The sequence below is a fragment of the Vulpes vulpes genome, chromosome 1, assembly GCF_048418805.1.
Source record: "Vulpes vulpes isolate BD-2025 chromosome 1, VulVul3, whole genome shotgun sequence".
In the NCBI taxonomy this organism is placed as follows: Eukaryota; Metazoa; Chordata; class Mammalia; order Carnivora; family Canidae; genus Vulpes; species Vulpes vulpes.
In genome coordinates, this window is record NC_132780.1 from 125,107,710 (window position 1) to 125,124,106 (window position 16,397).

The window sequence follows — 16,397 nt, forward strand, 5'->3', positions numbered from 1 at the left end:
CAGCCCATGGCTCATCAACCAGCCATGCTGCCTGCTTCCCACCAGGAGCAGCACAGACAGTGGCAGGTCACCTCCAGTTGCCGGTGGCTGGGCCCCAGGATCCCCACTCCAGCTCTGGTAGCCAGGTCCTCAGAGGGGATTTATTGCATTTGAGTTATAAGCATTGAAAGCCAACACCATCATGAAGCAGATTACCCAGACTACCCAGCTTAGCCAGACCCTTTCTTTCTCTCTTCTTCCTCTCACTGCCTCTGCCCTGCTCACCCCCTCACAGAGACTCTTTCCCCAGACATAATTTGGGCTTCTTTGCTCATAGAATAGGCCAGGCAGGAGAATATGGAGCATATTTCCTTGTGTGACACTTCAGACTCCTCAGATACCCTTCATTCTACAAGGTTGAAGATGGACCGTGCCAAGCTGGATGTTCCACAGGAGAGCCTTGTAGGCAGAGGTGTAAGCCTGTTTGCCCCAGCCTTCCAGTAAGCATCCTGCCAGCCAACAGGCTGCAGAACAAAGGCTGTAATGGGACAATGGGACAAGGAGGAGGGGAAGTAAAAGGCCTGTAATCAGATCAATCACCAGCCGGGTCCATCTGCCTGGGAGCCTGTCTCTGGCGATGGCACCAGGGAACGGGTCACATGTCTTGAAAAGCCTGCCTGTCCACTGGCTTGTCAGACCCCAGTACCAGACACTCTCATTTCCTTAATAACTGGTTACAGATCCTGAATCTATAAATTTAGCTAAACTCTCCTTGACCTTTCTGTATTTTTAGCCTATGCTGCTTCTCAGGATAACAACTTCCACCGTGGATTACTTGTCCTGACTTCATGTCAAGTTAAAAGAAATTCTGTCAAACTTGAAGACACTATCTTCTTAATTCTAGTTTCTGGTGTTGGTAACAAGTCGTGCTCAGCCCTCAGTACATGTTGTTGATTTGGGGGGTTGGTGCGGGGCAAGGAAGTTGACCTCTCTTCTCAGCTTTAAATTTTTCAGCTTTACTTGAGTTTTTTTTTTTTTTAAAGATATATTCATTTATTTTAGAGTGAAAAAGAGAAAGGGGGGAGGGGCAGAGAGAGAGAGAGAGAGACTCTCAAGCAGACTACCCCATTGAGCGTGGAGCCCAATGTGGGATGTGATCTCAGGACCCCGAGATCATGACCCAAGCCAAAAATCAAGAATCGAACACTTAACCAAGGCACCCAGGTGCCCATCTGCTTTAAGTCTTAATATCTACCAACTGTTCTCATGTAATGAATGACCCATTGGGCACCTCATTTGCTTTTTGTTTCATTCCCCTGGACGTTTCCTGCTTTTATTCGTCCCATCTTGAACTATAGCAGCTATGAGAATTTAGACAGATACTCCCAGTGCAGGTTAACACCATGCTGAATGAAGCCTTTTGTTTCTCCCGCCTTCTTGGAGACTTTTTGATCTTTATGACTTTTACCCTTAGGGCTGATGTTTTCAAAGACTTCCAAAGTGAAGCCTTTCCTTTGAGCTGCAGAGGCTGTTGTAAAGAGGCCTCTTGTGTGGGTAGTTTGGATTAGACTCCCATGTTTGTCTTAGAATTGCTCACCTTGACCTTGATCTCCAGGCTTACTGTTTATCCACATCGCTTCTGCCAAGTTCCATAATGAAATGCTAAGTATCACTGTGTGATCTTACTTTGTGGACACCTGTAAAAATGCTAAGATTGGCCTCATTTTCGAGTATCCTTCTTGTTAAAAGCTCTGAGGCAGGGGGGAGCTCATCATTGTAGAATATTTTTAATTTGCCAACGGATTATACATTTATTGTCTCTGTCTGTTCCTTAGAAATCTGTAGGAAGGAGAGATCTCATTTGAAAACTGAAAACAAAACAAAACCCTGAAGCACGCAGGGAATAATTGCAGCTGTCTCACTTAAGATCATCCAGTGACTAACAGATCTGGGGTTAGAATCCTTTGCCTTTAACTCTTTCTAGAGTCTTGTATCTTTACTTTTACCTTGTTTCTTAATCCTGCAGCACCTTACTTAAAAGAAATTAAGGGGATTCATGAATGAAAGAAAACCCTTGGTAAATAACCTTAGCAAAGATATTTTGGGGAAAGGCTGAATCTGCTGATCTCTTCCTGTCTACGTGTCATCAGCCTTTTGGGGAAAAAATTGTAGCCAATTTAACAAACGTGAGTTTACCCAACTAGCTCTCCTGTCACTACCCTCCCCTTATCAGTTGGGATTTGATGGCCCCACGACTGATTTTCTTTTCTGCTTCATTAGTGTAGAATTGCAATGATTAGCTTAGCCTCTGCAGCCCTTACCCAGAGATAAGTCACTTTGATGTTTTTCATTATGTTGGGAAATTGGCAGCACACGACGCCAAGTTCATCCTGATCGCCGGAGAAGGCGGCCGCTCTGGACAGTCTGTTGCAGGGAGAGAGGAATACCCGGCTTCCTGGCACTTCACTGATGTTCAGTGAGAACAGCCTTGGCAACTGGTCTACCAAGCTGGCTGCTGCTAGATTGGAGGGGACACAAGGGCCTCCAGATGATTTTTCAATATACACTTCCCTGAGGCTATTTTTCTTCTCTTTTCAGACTCTAGAAGGAGGTTCATACCGGGGAAGCTTGAAAGACCCTGTAGGCTGCCTGAATGAGGGGATGACCCCACCCACACCTCCTAGAAACTTGGAAGAAGAACAGAAAGCCAAAGCCCTGAGAGGCCGGATGTAAGTGACTTTCCCCAGATTCTACCCTAGTGCGCATGTGTGTGCTGGACAGTGGGCTAAGGTCGGAGGAAGTTTGGGCAGAGGGGTTCCACTCACTGTATTTCCACTGATACCATTCGTTCTAAGTAAAGGTGACCTACATCTGTACAGGGTAACATTGGGATAAACAAGGCACTGCAGTGGCACTGACTTTAAGAATTTTAGGCTGAAGCATCGTCAGGGAGACAGCAGCTGTTACAGATAAAGTGTGCGTATCACCAAGGGCTGTGAGAAACTTAAAGCATGCTGATAAAAGGAAAACAACAAAATGCAGGGAACTATGGGACTATTCCTATGGTCCCATATTAGAGAATCCGCGGCAGAAAGTCTGGTAGAGTTTCACCTGAGGATCCATTTCTCAAAACGTAGAGAAGTCCTAGATAGGAAAAGCATCTGTTGTGCCAGCTGGCCAGGGCCTAGCTCTGTTCCTCTAATGGTTTCATTTAGTACCCATGTATGGGCTTTGCTCCAAGAGAACCTCTTCACTTTTTTAAATATAGTTGGGGATAAATACAATTCACATTGCAGTCCATGTCACGAAAGCCCGTATTTTATGCAAGGGTTGAGTTATCCACTCTGATGTCGAGTCTGTCTTCTGTCATTTGAGATGATTAAGAAGATATCAGATACCAGCAAGGCAAAACCACAATTCCTCCAAAACTTTACTTTTCTTATCTTGAATTTGACTCCATGTTGGGAGCAGAGCTTGATGAGTCTTGGACGTGGCTTGGTGTGTGAGAGATCGTAAAGCCCAGAGAACTGGTCCCTTTGCTAATTAGTCCGTCCTTCTCCCTCAGACTCATTCCTTTAGCCTGGTCACAGACATGAGGATTAGCAAAACTGAGTGAGGCCAGGTCCTTCTGTTGCCTGGAAGCAGGCAAAGTGACCATTAATGACTTTCTTTCCTAGGAAACAAAAGTAGAAACGTCATAGCCAGGGCCTGGCCTCAGAGCAGGGCTGTCACCTCATGGTGGAGCTGGGCAAGTGTTTCTTCAGCTCCAAATTTACCCTCCAACTTTATGGGTACTCGGAGGAACCCCAAAAATGGAATAGAGGTGGAAAAATACCATCCCTACAAGGACATTTTCTAGAACTTGTACAAAGCTGGTTCTCTTTAGCTTCTCAGGGTTGTTTTTACATAAATGCAGAGTTGGAGCCGATGTTCCAGTCCTCTGCCAAGCCAAAGCAAAACTCAGATCACAGAGGAGACCTTCGCGGTAGCAGGTGGTCCTTGGCAAAGCCGGTCACTACTCTTGTCACTTTGGTTGAACGGGCCCATAAGCAGTCATGTAAGCCATTGTCCTGCTTCCAGATGGGATATTGTCTGATTTTGCTTCAACAGGCAAAATTTTATGGTCTCTTTTACTCTTTTTACCCATTTCTTCTCCCTCTTATTACTCTCTTGCCTGACTCACAGCTCTCCACGTCCTGAGCTATCCTGAAAATCCAGCGATTACAATGTCTCATCACTCTTGCTGTAACTTATGGCCGTGATGAAAGAGAGGATGTGTACACGTCTGATTGTGGACTCTGTGTGAGGCTAGAGGCCAGGGAGTGGGAGTGGTGGTTGGGGGGGCGGGGGCGGGGAGGGCAAGACACAGAGAATGGAGACTCGGTCCAAGCATCAAAGGGTTAAATGGGAGCTCCGTGGAGAAAAGATGAAAACAAATAGTTATTTGTCCAGGAAGGGAAAAAAGCTGAGAATGGACTTGATTGTCTTCAAGTTTAGCCACTCATTCATTGAACAATAGGTGTTGGACACCTGTCATGCACCAAAGTATGGGATGTTTCTGTAAGACAATAACAACAAAAGTCCTTGTTCTCATGGCAAGTGTACACTATATAAAGGGAGAAATTATATAATAAACAAAATAAAAATAAATTATTTAACATGTTAGAAGATGGAAAAAGAAAAAATAATAAGGGAGATTTGGAGTATGGTTGAGGCCATTTGCAGTTTTCAATGGTTCTGACATTTGCACAAAGACTAGAAGGGGGTAGGGAATTAGCCATTAGTCATGGAGGGAAAGTGCTCTTGGCTGAGGGAACAGCCAGTGCAAAACTTCTGAAGGATTTTCTGTACAAGATCCCAGCCATTCCCCACCATTGTGTTAACACAGAAATTAGAAATAGGTCTGACCTGTAGTTGGAAGAAATTTAGTTGGACCAAAGAATAACATTTACATTGTAAATAACTTTGACCAATGAAGACCTAAACATTTTTTTTTAAATGCTTTATTATCAGTTCAGTTTATTTGGCAATTAATCATGTACTGTCTTGTGCTGCATGTAACTTAAATCTTTTATGGACCTTTTCAAAATGTCTATTAATGTGTCATTATCTCCCCAAATATTTCATTGGGGCTCCAAGAGGAGTGGTGCCAGGCCCACCAGCAGCACCTAGTCTAATCACTCCCCTTCCCCAAGGGCTGGAAAGCCCAAGACAGCCCTCACTCTGTCAGCAGATAGCACAGGATAAAAATATCGCCTGGAGACAGAGAGCTGGACTTCATCTCCAGAGGGCCCTCCCAGCCCCAAATTCCCACTCCCACTTTCCTGTGGGGTTTTACCACTTTCTTCTAAGCAGTAGCATGGGCCATGCTAAAGATATATTTAAATGCTTTTATTTGGCCTTGCCAGTTCCTTCCTGTGGCCTATAACACATGATTGTGGATTGTGCATATTAGAGGGAGGAAACTGGTTGGAAGCACTGGCCATGCCGATAAAGAAGTGCGTGTTCCTTTTCTTTCTCCCCATCACCCTGAGGCCCAGACCCGGGGATCTGTTGGTTCTCTGCGCTATGTAGATCAGGAATTTCAGATGAATTGCTTCCTGGGTTCAGAACAGTCACAATGCTTATGCTGGGGTCCCCTTTGGGCATCCCAGCGCTGTACCCCTTCTGCCACTTGGGCCCAAAACGCATTTGGGTGGCTCCAGGCAAAACTGTCTTCGCACTTAGCTAGTCCGAGTCAGACTCCAGGAAAGCCGCACAGCACCCAGCCTGCCCCGGTGCGCCGCCCTGAGTGTTTTCTGTCCAGATCTTTACTCTTTGGACAGAAAGAAAGAGAAGTGCTTGGGTGTGGAGTCTCAGGGACTCCAGGGAGCTGGTCTGAGTAGCTTGCCAGGCGGCGGGCAACAGTGAAAGAGCAGAGTCTTTGGGCTGTGGTGGAATAGGTTCAGATCCCAACTCTGCCGGGGGCTTTGTCATCCTGGGCAACGTGGGCTCAGTATTCTCCTCTCTATAAAGCAGGGCTTACACTACCCACATGACAGAAGCATGAGAAACCCCAGATGAAGCACTGGCACAGAGCAAATACTCTGAGAGGAGGAAATCATGAACAAGAAAGAAACCAAGAAAGCAAGGGTCCTTGTAGTGGTTAAACCCCAGGTCTGCTGGGGAGAAGGGAGGCTGCTGCATTGAAGGTTGTGATTATGTGGTGCCTGCAGTCAGACCTCCTGTCCCTGACTGGGGGGGTTGCAGGCCAGGTACCAGGGCCACCTGTCTGAATAACCCCAGCTTCTGTATCTCAGAGGCCTCACTTGATGTTGGTGTCTCTAAAGCCTCAAAGGTTGGTTATCAAGCAAATGTCCTCCTCCTCTTGATAAGCACAGAATGGAGTTGAAATGAAGGAAGAGAAGTCTCATGGTGAGCCCTTGGCCTCAAAGCTTTCATAAGTCACTTTTGTCAAAGTGCCTGTGACTCCTCCTGCCTCGTATCGATACGGCTGTTCAGTTATAGATGAGGGAGGAAGAATCATTAAGAACAGAAAGGAAAAGGGGGATCCCTGGGTGGCGCAGCGGTTTGGAGCCTGCCTTTGGCCCAGGGCACGATCCTGGAGACCCGGGATCGAATCCCATGTCGGGTTCCCGGTGCATGGAGCCTGCTTCTCCCTCTGCCTGTGTCTCTGCCTCTCTCTCTCTCTGTGTGACTATCATAAATAAATAAATAAAAATTAAAAAAAAAAAAAAAAAAAGAACAGAAAGGAAAAGACTGAATGGTGAGCATCGTGGTCACCCCCCCCACACACACCCACCGCCGGCTGCTGTGTGCCACCTGGGAATCCGCCTCTAGGCGTGGGGCCCTCTCACAGAGAGAGCCCCAGAAAGCGCCTTCCTGCTTTTTTCTTCTTATTCTTTCTTTCTTCTTATTCTCCTGCCCAGGTTTGTCCTGAATGAGCTGGTGCAGACAGAAAAAGACTACGTCAAGGATCTGGGGATTGTGGTGGAGGTGAGTATGTGGCGCAAGGTGGGTCTGCGGTCACCCAGCCAGGGGCAGGTTGGACCCTACCTGAGCCAAGGTGTTTTTAACTTGAGGGTTACATGTATTTTGCTCTCTCTGGGTATTTGCAGAAATGAAACTAAAAATTACAGTAGATCGAATGAAATATATTGGGTTTCTTCTTTTCTTTTCTCCTTGAAGTATCATGAGAGATTCAGAGGGAGATGGGGTCTCAAAGCTGCAGCATTTGGGGGAGCCTCTTGGTTAGAGCGGACTCCTTTCACCTTGCTTCAGGTGACCAAGTTACTGTCTCAAGAGCTCTTCTTTGGCATTTAATCATACGGGCATGTAGTCTTCAGAGCTACCAGCCACCGTGACTACAAGCAGGGCACCCCCAACGAGACCTTGGGGCGTAGAGTCCTCTGAGATTGAGGAGGGGGTTATGGCTACCAAGAGGATAGACAAAGAAAAATCTACCCATAAGACAAGACTGACAAATCCACAGTTAAGAGTCAACTTGGTAGTAAATAAAATCGTGCTCTTGGGACGCCTGGGTGGCTCAGCTTGAGCATCTGCCTTCAGCCCAGGGGATGATTCCAGTCCCGGGATCGAGTCCCACGTCGGGCTCCCTGCATGGAGCCTGCTTCTCCCTCTGCCTGTGTCTCTGCCTCTCTCTCACTCTGTGTCTCTCATGAATAAATAAATAAAATCATAAAACAAAACAAAACAAAACATGCTCCCTCTCCTTGAGGGTTTACCTTAGGGGCATTTAGATGGTTGGATGAAAAAGACTCTCTTTAGGGGGCTGGGGAGACCAAGAAAGAGACCTAGAACTTCATCAGAGCTGCGTGTGTCGCCCCGCATGGGGTAAAGTCCTGGCCGAGCTCTGAGGAGCCCTGAGAAAGCACGGAGGAGCTGGCCCTCGGCCCCCTGCGGGGTGGGCCTGCCCATGGGGCTGCCCTATGGTGCAGGCAGGATAGCTTTCTTGTGAAGATGCCCCACTGACCGCTGCCTCTGCTCTGTAGGGCTTCATGAAGAGAATAGAAGAAAAGGGTGTCCCCGAGGACATGCGAGGGAAGGATAAAATCGTGTTTGGAAATATCCACCAGATTTACGACTGGCACAAGGAGTAAGTGCTCCGCGGTCCGGAGAACCCCGGGACCCTCCGTCCTCCCCTGCACCTGACCTTCGGGGTCGGGTCGGGTCGGGTCGGGGGAGAGGCTGACGTCACTGATCTTCTCGCCGAGCAATACTGCAGTTCTGAAGGATGTGGCTTCCCCCCCTTACACCCCCTTACACCCTCTTCCTCCTTTTAGCTTTTTCCTGGCTGAACTGGAAAAATGTATCCAGGAGCAGGACAGACTGGCCCAGCTCTTCATTAAACACGTGAGTGCGCCCGCAGCTCTGGGCCCCGCCGCCGGGCCCCTGGACCGGCCTTTGTCCTCCCTGGGCCTGGGTGGCTCGTGGTGGAGCAGCTGCCCCCCTCCCCCCGCTCAGGCGCTGATCCCGGGGCCCTGGGGTTGAGCCCCACGTCGGGCTGCCCGCTCGGCGCGGAGCCTGCTTCTCCATCTGTCTGTCTGTCTGCCATCTCGGCTGGGCGCTCGCGCTCCCCCCCCCCCGTCCCCCTCTCCCCCCACCTACCTTCCCCCCCGCCAGCCTGAGCACCTGCCCTCTGCTTCGGCAGGAGCGCAAGCTGCACGTCTACGTGTGGTACTGCCAGAACAAGCCGCGCTCCGAGTACATCGTGGCCGAGTACGACGCCTACTTCGACGTAAGCACTGGGCCGGGCCGGGGTCGGGGAGGAAGGGTGGGCAGGTGCCCCCACGGCTCCGGGACCTTCAGGCCGGGGCTGCCTCGGCGGGGCCAGGGCCGGGCTCGGAGGCCCCGGCGGCCAGGTGGCCCGCTGGCGGAGGCCCGTTGGCACAAGAACCGTGACCCACTCTCCAGGGCTCTGTCCCCCGAGACTGCTCCAAGGCACCTGCAGGTCTCCGCTCCCCTCCCCAGGGCTTCTCTCAGGCTCCTTCCAGGAAGGTGCTCGCTTTGCTTGAGGACAGGCCAGGCCGCCCCCGGGAAGAGCCCTGGGCCGACCGTGGGCAGATCTGCGTTGAGGGCCCAGCCCGTTGGGCCCGGGCCCTGGGAGAAGCCCCTCTGACGCGGCCCTGGAGCACCAGAGACCACAGGCACCCCTTCCCCTTCCACCTCGTCCCCAGGGCTGGGGCGAGGACACAGGCGGGAGGTACGTGCGTTGCAGAAGGTGGCCGCCGAGGTGTGCTGCGTGTTGTCTGAAACACATGAGCCGCTGTGTGGGCAGCTCTGCCCCTCACGTTGTTTGAGGATTCTAGAACTTTATGGCAAACAGGAAGGCGTGTCCTTCTCACCTTGAACCCTAATACCCAGGACTCCAGTTCTTTGGCTCCTTTTTCCTCTAACGTCGCTCCCTTGTGTTCCAGGAGGTGAAACAGGAGATAAATCAAAGGCTGACCCTTAGCGACTTCCTCATCAAGCCCATTCAGAGAATCACAAAATATCAGTTGCTCCTCAAGGTAAGAGAGCAGCAAGCCTGAGGCAGGGCCGGAGAAGGCTCTTCCTGGGCTCTGAGTTGGCGAGCAGGTCAGCGTGAGGCTCTGTCCCCACCACACTTTCCCCATGAACTAGGCCGGGGAGGGGGGTGCCGCCTTGTGGGCTCTTATCTTCTGTCCTCTACTTGGGTCAGCTCTGCCTCCAAACAAATTGCACGCATGTCATTCCTGTCTTCAAGGTTGACGGTTAGTTCACTTTCAAGTCGCTTTCTTCCTTTGTCACCATCACTCACTTGGGATCTTTAAAAGATAAAAAATAGGAAGAACATAAAATCAGAGCGACCACAAGGAGAAAGAAAAGCAAAGGCAAGGCCCTGGAAAGCTTAGATGAGGAATACCTAAAATCTGATCATATTTTACTTTTTGAAGCGGTTTGATTTGGTTTGTCTTACAGAATGTGAGGTACATGGAAGAGAGAGACTGAGCTCTCCTTTCTCCCAGGCTTTCTGGACATAACTTCCCCCTCTCCCCCCTCTCCCTCCCTTTCCCCATAGCTTTTCCTCTTTTGAGTATCTGGGGGTTTTCTCCCTGTTGTTTCCAATGTGACTCATAACGTCCTACCTCTGCTTCTGCGACACACTGCCATGTCTGTTGGGGAGGAAAGTTGTCTGGGTGTCATTGAAGGTTTTACGATGCTGGGTTTTTTATGGCGCTCTGTTGGCCTAACCGATGTCACCCTCCCGCACCCTTCCCTGCTTCTCCCACTTGCTAGGACTTCCTGAGATACAGTGAGAAGGCTGGCTTGGAGTGTTCGGATATCGAGGTGAGTCTTCTCGCAGCGCTGGCCGTCCTTGGCGATGGTGTTGGGTGTCGTATCTAAGGGGGAAGAACTGGCTCCGGAGGGCCGGGGGTCTGGGCGGAGTCCTCTCAGAGCCCCTTGCAGAGAGCAGCTCCACAGGATGGGGAACGGCCAGTAGTAATGAACACACTGAGTGTTTTTCTCAAACCTGAGAATTCTGTCCTGGGAAACACCAGAGTTTCGCTCCTCTCATGTTCTCCACGTGGCTCCAGGGACTTATGGTGGGAAAGGGGGATATTTGAGTCCTCTGACATCCTTCAGAGATTCAGGGTTCCCGTGTGCAGTTTCATCCATGAGCCCAGGTACTATCCGAGTTCAACACATAACATATCCTGTTTTCACTCCCTCCCCTACCCCCGAGGATTACTCCCTAAGTGAAGTCCTTTGAAACAATGTCACCATGGGGATTACTTTAAGCCAGAGAGGTTACAGACCATTCTGGTAGGTCATTTTAGGTTAAAACCTCTAGTGTTTCACAAGCCAGGCTGGGCTGTTGCTTAGGCAGCCGAGAAGCAACAGAGGGAAGAAAGAAAATATGAGAAGGAAAGAGAATCGCTAAATAAAAGTGGGAAGGAGGAAAAGGCTGGCTGGGTAGCGTTCTCCGCCACGTGGGGTCTCTGATTCACATGGAGCCCTGCACTGTTGACCAACACCCCAACTAGAACAGAAAAGCCCACACTGCTCTAGGAGTGGACTGCAGGGACCAGTGTCCTTGCCTGGAATCAGGGAGCCCCCGGGAGGTCCCTGTCTTCCCGCACGGAATTGCCCTAAGCTTCCTGCCTGAGTGCTCATCCCCGTCCTGAGCTGCTATTGTTCTTTCCCACAGAAAGCAGTGGAGTTAATGTGCCTTGTTCCAAAACGCTGCAATGACATGATGAATCTGGGACGCCTGCAGGGCTTTGAGGTGAGCCCTTAAGAATGCTCTGAGCCTTCTCTCTTCTGGACAGCAGGAGCCCGGGCTCTGAGGCCGCTTCCCTTTGAAGCCCCGTGCCCGCCTCCTCCGCCGCCTCTACTCACCATCTGTGCCTTCACGCCAGGCCCCTCTGGCTCATGGGCCCAGAAGATTGATCTATTTAGGATATCCAGTGATAGGGCAGTCAGAGGAATCTACAGAGCAGTCCACCAAGCTGGAGTCACAGTTAGAGGGGGTTAGAAAGACCCCAAATTCCTTGTAACTGTAGACCTGCTGGTGACCTCTCTCCTTTGCTTTCTTGCTTGAGAAATTCAAGGACTATGCAAGGACTATGAGGGAGAGTGGGACTATGGGATGGAAGTAGCAAGAGAGGGAAAATGGAACTTTTTTTTTTTTTTTGGAGAGAGAGAGACAGTGGTTCTAGTAAATAGGTCTACATAACGGCTGGCTCGTTAGTTAAATGAACATTTAAAGCTTTAAAACATCATGTACACATTTCTGTTCTTTGAAGAAGAGAATCAATCTTAGGAGAAACAGCTAGATGTCCCCAGAATTTTGGCTTCAGTGAATAATTAGTTTGCTAGGGCTACCATAACAAATTCCCACAGACTGGGTGGCTTAAACAACAGAATTTAAAATCTCACTTTTCTGGAGTCTAGGAGTCTGAGATCAAGGTATAGGCAGTGATGGTTTCTCCTGAGGGCTGTGAGGGACAGATCTGTGCAGGCCTGTCTCCTTGGCCTGTAGATGGCCGTCTTCATGTTCACACGACATTCTTCCTGTGTCTTCACGTTGTCTTCCCTCTGTACATTTTTCTGTATGCAAATTTCCCCTTTTTATAAGGACACCAGTCCTGTTCTAGTAGATCTCAGCCTAATGACCTCCCTGTAACTTGATTCCCCCTGAAAAGATCCTATCTCCCAATATGGTCACATTCTGAGATACTGGTGGCTTGGACTTCAACATATGAATGGGGAGGTGGGGGCAATTCAACCCATAAATCCCAGTGAATCTTTGAAGAAAAAGTTGACTTTCCTACTTTAAACTTGATAATTGGCTGCCTATAGTTTATATCCAAACCTCATATGCTAACTATATCTAATATCTGTTTTGAATATTAATTTAAAATTGGAACTGACACAATTATTGACTGGCATTTAATGATTGTTGAACCCCTTAGAGAAAGATGTGGATCTTCTAATCCTGCTTCCTGGTAATTCTACAACCTAAGATTTTATTATTCCTTTCTAGAGAAAAGGGGTTCTTGGAAGTTGATATAACAAGGGGAAATGAAGGAAGTTGATATAATAAGGAAAATAATAGCCTTTTTTCCCCTGGCTAAATTAGAATAGAATAGGATAGGATAGAAATAAGGCAGACTGGTCTATAAGTAAAGTTAGGAGATGCTACATTCAGGTTTGAGTTACTGAATTAGATTCATTATGTTCTTGATCCCAATTGTCTTGTCCTCCCCACCTTTCCAGCCCTTCCTGGTATCCCTGTCTGCCATTGCTTTGTTCCTGTGACCAGGAACTATGTGGAGGGTTTTCTTTGCTGTTTATTTTTCATAGATTCCCAGTTCTCCACCTGAGGCATTAGAGCAAGCAGGGGTTTGCAGCAGAAAGATACCCTGAGTCCTTATATGGGTTTTCTCTAGGCACACTGGATCAAGTTTTTACACTTTCTCCCTTGGGACGATGCCAGGTCTATTCCGAGGCTATTCTGAACAAACCATGTAATCCCTATTGCTCTTATGCTTTGATGTGCCCCTGTTTCTGAGGAGGAGTCTGGCTTGACTTTCTCTGGGTCTTTGGGGGCACTGAGCACTGACAGGAATTCAACATCAGCATTAGACTCCACAGGAATTGTGTTGTGCGTGCACACGTGAGTGCACAGAAGGCCACACGCAGACTGTAAAATTATCTTCTCTTTTCAGTCAAGCACCACCATCTCCTTTTTCCATCAAGTCTCAGAGAATCTGCTTTGAGTTCCTTCAGCTAATTAAAAAGGACCATGAACATCCCTCTGTCCCTTCTAAAATCCTGGGCTTTGGGCCTGGGAGAAGCTCACCTCCTCCCGTAGATTCTCTCTCTTAAATTCTCTCTAGCTTTCCCTTTGGCATCAGCAGGGCTGTAATTCATGGGTCAGGCTCTTATGTAACAGTAATAGAGCTTTTAGAGCTTTCCTGGCTAGCTGGTCACTAGCTTAATATTAACTTTGGACCAGGGTAGAGATAAGCCTGTTTGGCTGCTGACCTTGACAGTAAGGAGCCGTGATCCAAGCAGAGAGCAGGTGTTTCTCAGGAATGGGAAAGAAAAATGACCCGTGTGCTAGGTACTGTTTGGAATAAGGCATCATGTGCAGAGAATGACCCACATTTTTACTAAACAGCAGAAGTCATCACCTGAGAGAGTATGGTTCAGAGGAGGCCCTCTGGCTGCTATCAGATATCAGCTGTCAGCATGTTCTTGCTGCAAACAGTAGAGAAAGCAAAGCTCTCCAATGGCTTCTGTGAAGACCTGCTGGGTTGGACCTAATTTCCTTTGAAGATGTGAAGATGTGTCTGAAAATCAGGCTAGAAACCAGCAAACCACATAGACTTCCCCCTCTGTGAGCTGGCAAGTGGCCTGCTAGCTCAAAGCATTTTAAGAAGGATCACAGGACCCCGAAAAATATCTTGTAAAACATGAGCACCTGTATATGCTACTCTAACTGTACCTGTTGATCGATAGCAGGAGACGAAGACTTCAGAATTAAACTAATTCTAACTAAGACTCCATCCTGAAATCATAGAAGGAAATGACAGGGGCCCAACTCATTAGATGACTTGTCATCCTGCCAACATCACTTCCCTTGGCCGCAGGTTGGTTCTAGGTCCATGGCCATAAGAGTACCCCAGGTCCTTGGCCCATGCCACAAGGGAGCCAAGCAGACAACATCTCTCAGAGCTCTGAGGACAGAAAGGCTACAGGTGTCACCCACTTTCTGTTCTCCTTTTAATAAAAAATAAGAAGAGCAGGATAATATCTGAACATCTTTTTAGCTAATCATTTTACCTTCCTCCCTTCTGGCATTTTCTTAGGGCTGCTTCTTAGTGGTTTCATAGCCTTCTTTCCCTTCTCCCCCTCTCCCCAGGGCTCTGTGTCTGCCCTACCTGAGTGAGATGGATCCTAATTCAGTCTCTAACTAGAGCCCTGAGGCTTTTAGTGTCAGGTCTGTTGTCTGTGTTCTTACGGGGGCAGGTTTGTAGACACAGAGAGCTGTGGCCCCCTCCCGGGTTTTCACCTCCTTCACCCCACTTCCTTGCACTTGCTTCCATCAGGGCACCCTGACCGCCCAGGGGAAGCTGCTGCAACAGGACACGTTCTATGTGATTGAGCTGGACGCAGGCATGCAGTCCCGGACCAAGGAGAGGCGCGTGTTCCTCTTTGAGCAAATTGTCATCTTCAGTGAACTGCTAAGGAAGGGATCCCTCACCCCGGGCTACATGTTCAAAAGGAGCATCAAGGTAAGGCTCCCGCCAGGGATGACAAGGGACAGGGAAGAGCCAATCCTGGGAGCTGCTTCCCTAAGACAGAGATCTGGAGCGAGTACAGATTCAGAACCTTGATGGTCTTTCGGCCAAAGAAGCTGTGGGTGCGAAGCTCAAGTATTTTGAGAGAAAGAGACAGGCTGAGTGCAGGTCCTGCAGGTCCTGCTTGTTCTCCAGGATCAGGCCATTCACTCAAAGTCAGAAACCAGCGTGGTTAGCTGTTGGATCCAGGACAAAATTTTGGAAATGACTCCTGAAGTAAATACTTTGAGGAACTGTACCATGTTGTTGTCGTTGTTTTTTTAAACCACTTAAAAATGAAAAGAATCACCTTGGTTTCTTCCAGATGAATTACTTGGTCCTGGAGGAGAACGTGGACAATGACCCCTGCAAGTTTGCACTCATGAACAGGGAGACTTCTGAGAGGGTCATTCTGCAAGCTGCCAACGCGGACATTCAGCAGGCCTGGGTGCAGGACATCAATCAAGTCTTAGAAACACAGCGAGACTTCTTAAATGGTAGGTACAGGCCTGGCTTCTAATAGGGCCATTTTCAGGGGACCCCACACCTCTGAGCTCCCTTGGGTCTGGGCTTACAGTGACTTCATGAGCCCAGATGACATTTTATATGGATGATAGGTTTGTAGTTTTCAGAAACACTTTGTTTAGGATTTTTCTGAACCTGGATAGGTCAGTGGAGCAGATGGAACATGATAAGGAAGCCCCATCTTTCCAAAAGAAGAGCCGAGACACAGCATATATGCCTGCGGCCAAGACTGACAGCTAATAGTAGTTGCAGCAGAAATCTGAATAGGGCGTATCCCCCTTGTCCTAGGGGCTGAGTATCAGGGTCCTGTGTTTTCGCATTTGGTGGCTAATGGCTAGTGTTTTCACAGGTGATAACTGGGAGTTTGACAGATCAGTGGGAGAGCCTACATAAGTCCCCTTGCCAGCCATCCTGAGCCTTTCGAAGGAGAGGTGACTGATTCCTAAGCTCTCAGTTTCAGTAATACCGTGAACTGCCCAGAACTCGTGATTATGCAGAGAGTGTAGCTGTCTACGGACCCTGCAGGAGTCCCCTACCTGGCAGTGGGAGCCCAAGTGATAGGGCGCTGCTACCTTGTTAGCATTTCTTTTTTTCTTTTCACCGCTGGCGTTGTCTCCACATTGAGCTTACCATGTGACAGGAAGTGTACGGTTTTAAACCAGTGCTCATCTCTCAAGTTGATGCACTCAGAAGTCTCTGTGCAGAAACAGAACTGGAAGCTGAAGGCAAAATGTAGCCAGAAATGAAGTTAGCCCAGAGACTTAGCAAGCACGTATGGTATGCACACACACACACACACACACACACACACACACAGACTGAGCAAGCATGCATGCCCATATGCACACACACATGCATGCACACACAGACTCAGCAAGCATATATGCCTGTATGTACACATACACACATGCATACACGGACTGAGCAAGCACACATGCCCGTATGTATGCACACACATGCATGCACATATGCCTGTATGTACACATACACACACACACACACACGGACTGAGCAAGCACATATGCCCACATATATGCGCGCACACAGAGATTTAGCAAGCAC

General features: G+C 48.7%; 1 protein-coding gene across 50 annotated transcripts in view; it reads left to right on the forward strand.

The window, feature by feature from the left end:
* The window catches only part of KALRN (kalirin RhoGEF kinase), a 656,402-nt gene that overhangs the window by 592,719 nt on the left and 47,286 nt on the right, over positions 1 to 16,397 (forward strand). For all 50 annotated transcript variants that reach the window (XM_072725283.1, XM_072725286.1, XM_072725313.1 and 47 more), the window contains 10 exons: positions 2,578 to 2,708; positions 6,909 to 6,975; positions 7,992 to 8,095; positions 8,283 to 8,352; positions 8,651 to 8,737; positions 9,417 to 9,509; positions 10,258 to 10,308; positions 11,171 to 11,248; positions 14,580 to 14,765; positions 15,136 to 15,307. In XM_072725283.1, coding sequence (XP_072581384.1) covers positions 2,578 to 2,708; positions 6,909 to 6,975; positions 7,992 to 8,095; positions 8,283 to 8,352; positions 8,651 to 8,737; positions 9,417 to 9,509; positions 10,258 to 10,308; positions 11,171 to 11,248; positions 14,580 to 14,765; positions 15,136 to 15,307 — 1,039 coding nt within the window. The remainder of the gene's footprint in view (positions 1 to 2,577; positions 2,709 to 6,908; positions 6,976 to 7,991; positions 8,096 to 8,282; positions 8,353 to 8,650; positions 8,738 to 9,416; positions 9,510 to 10,257; positions 10,309 to 11,170; positions 11,249 to 14,579; positions 14,766 to 15,135; positions 15,308 to 16,397) is intronic.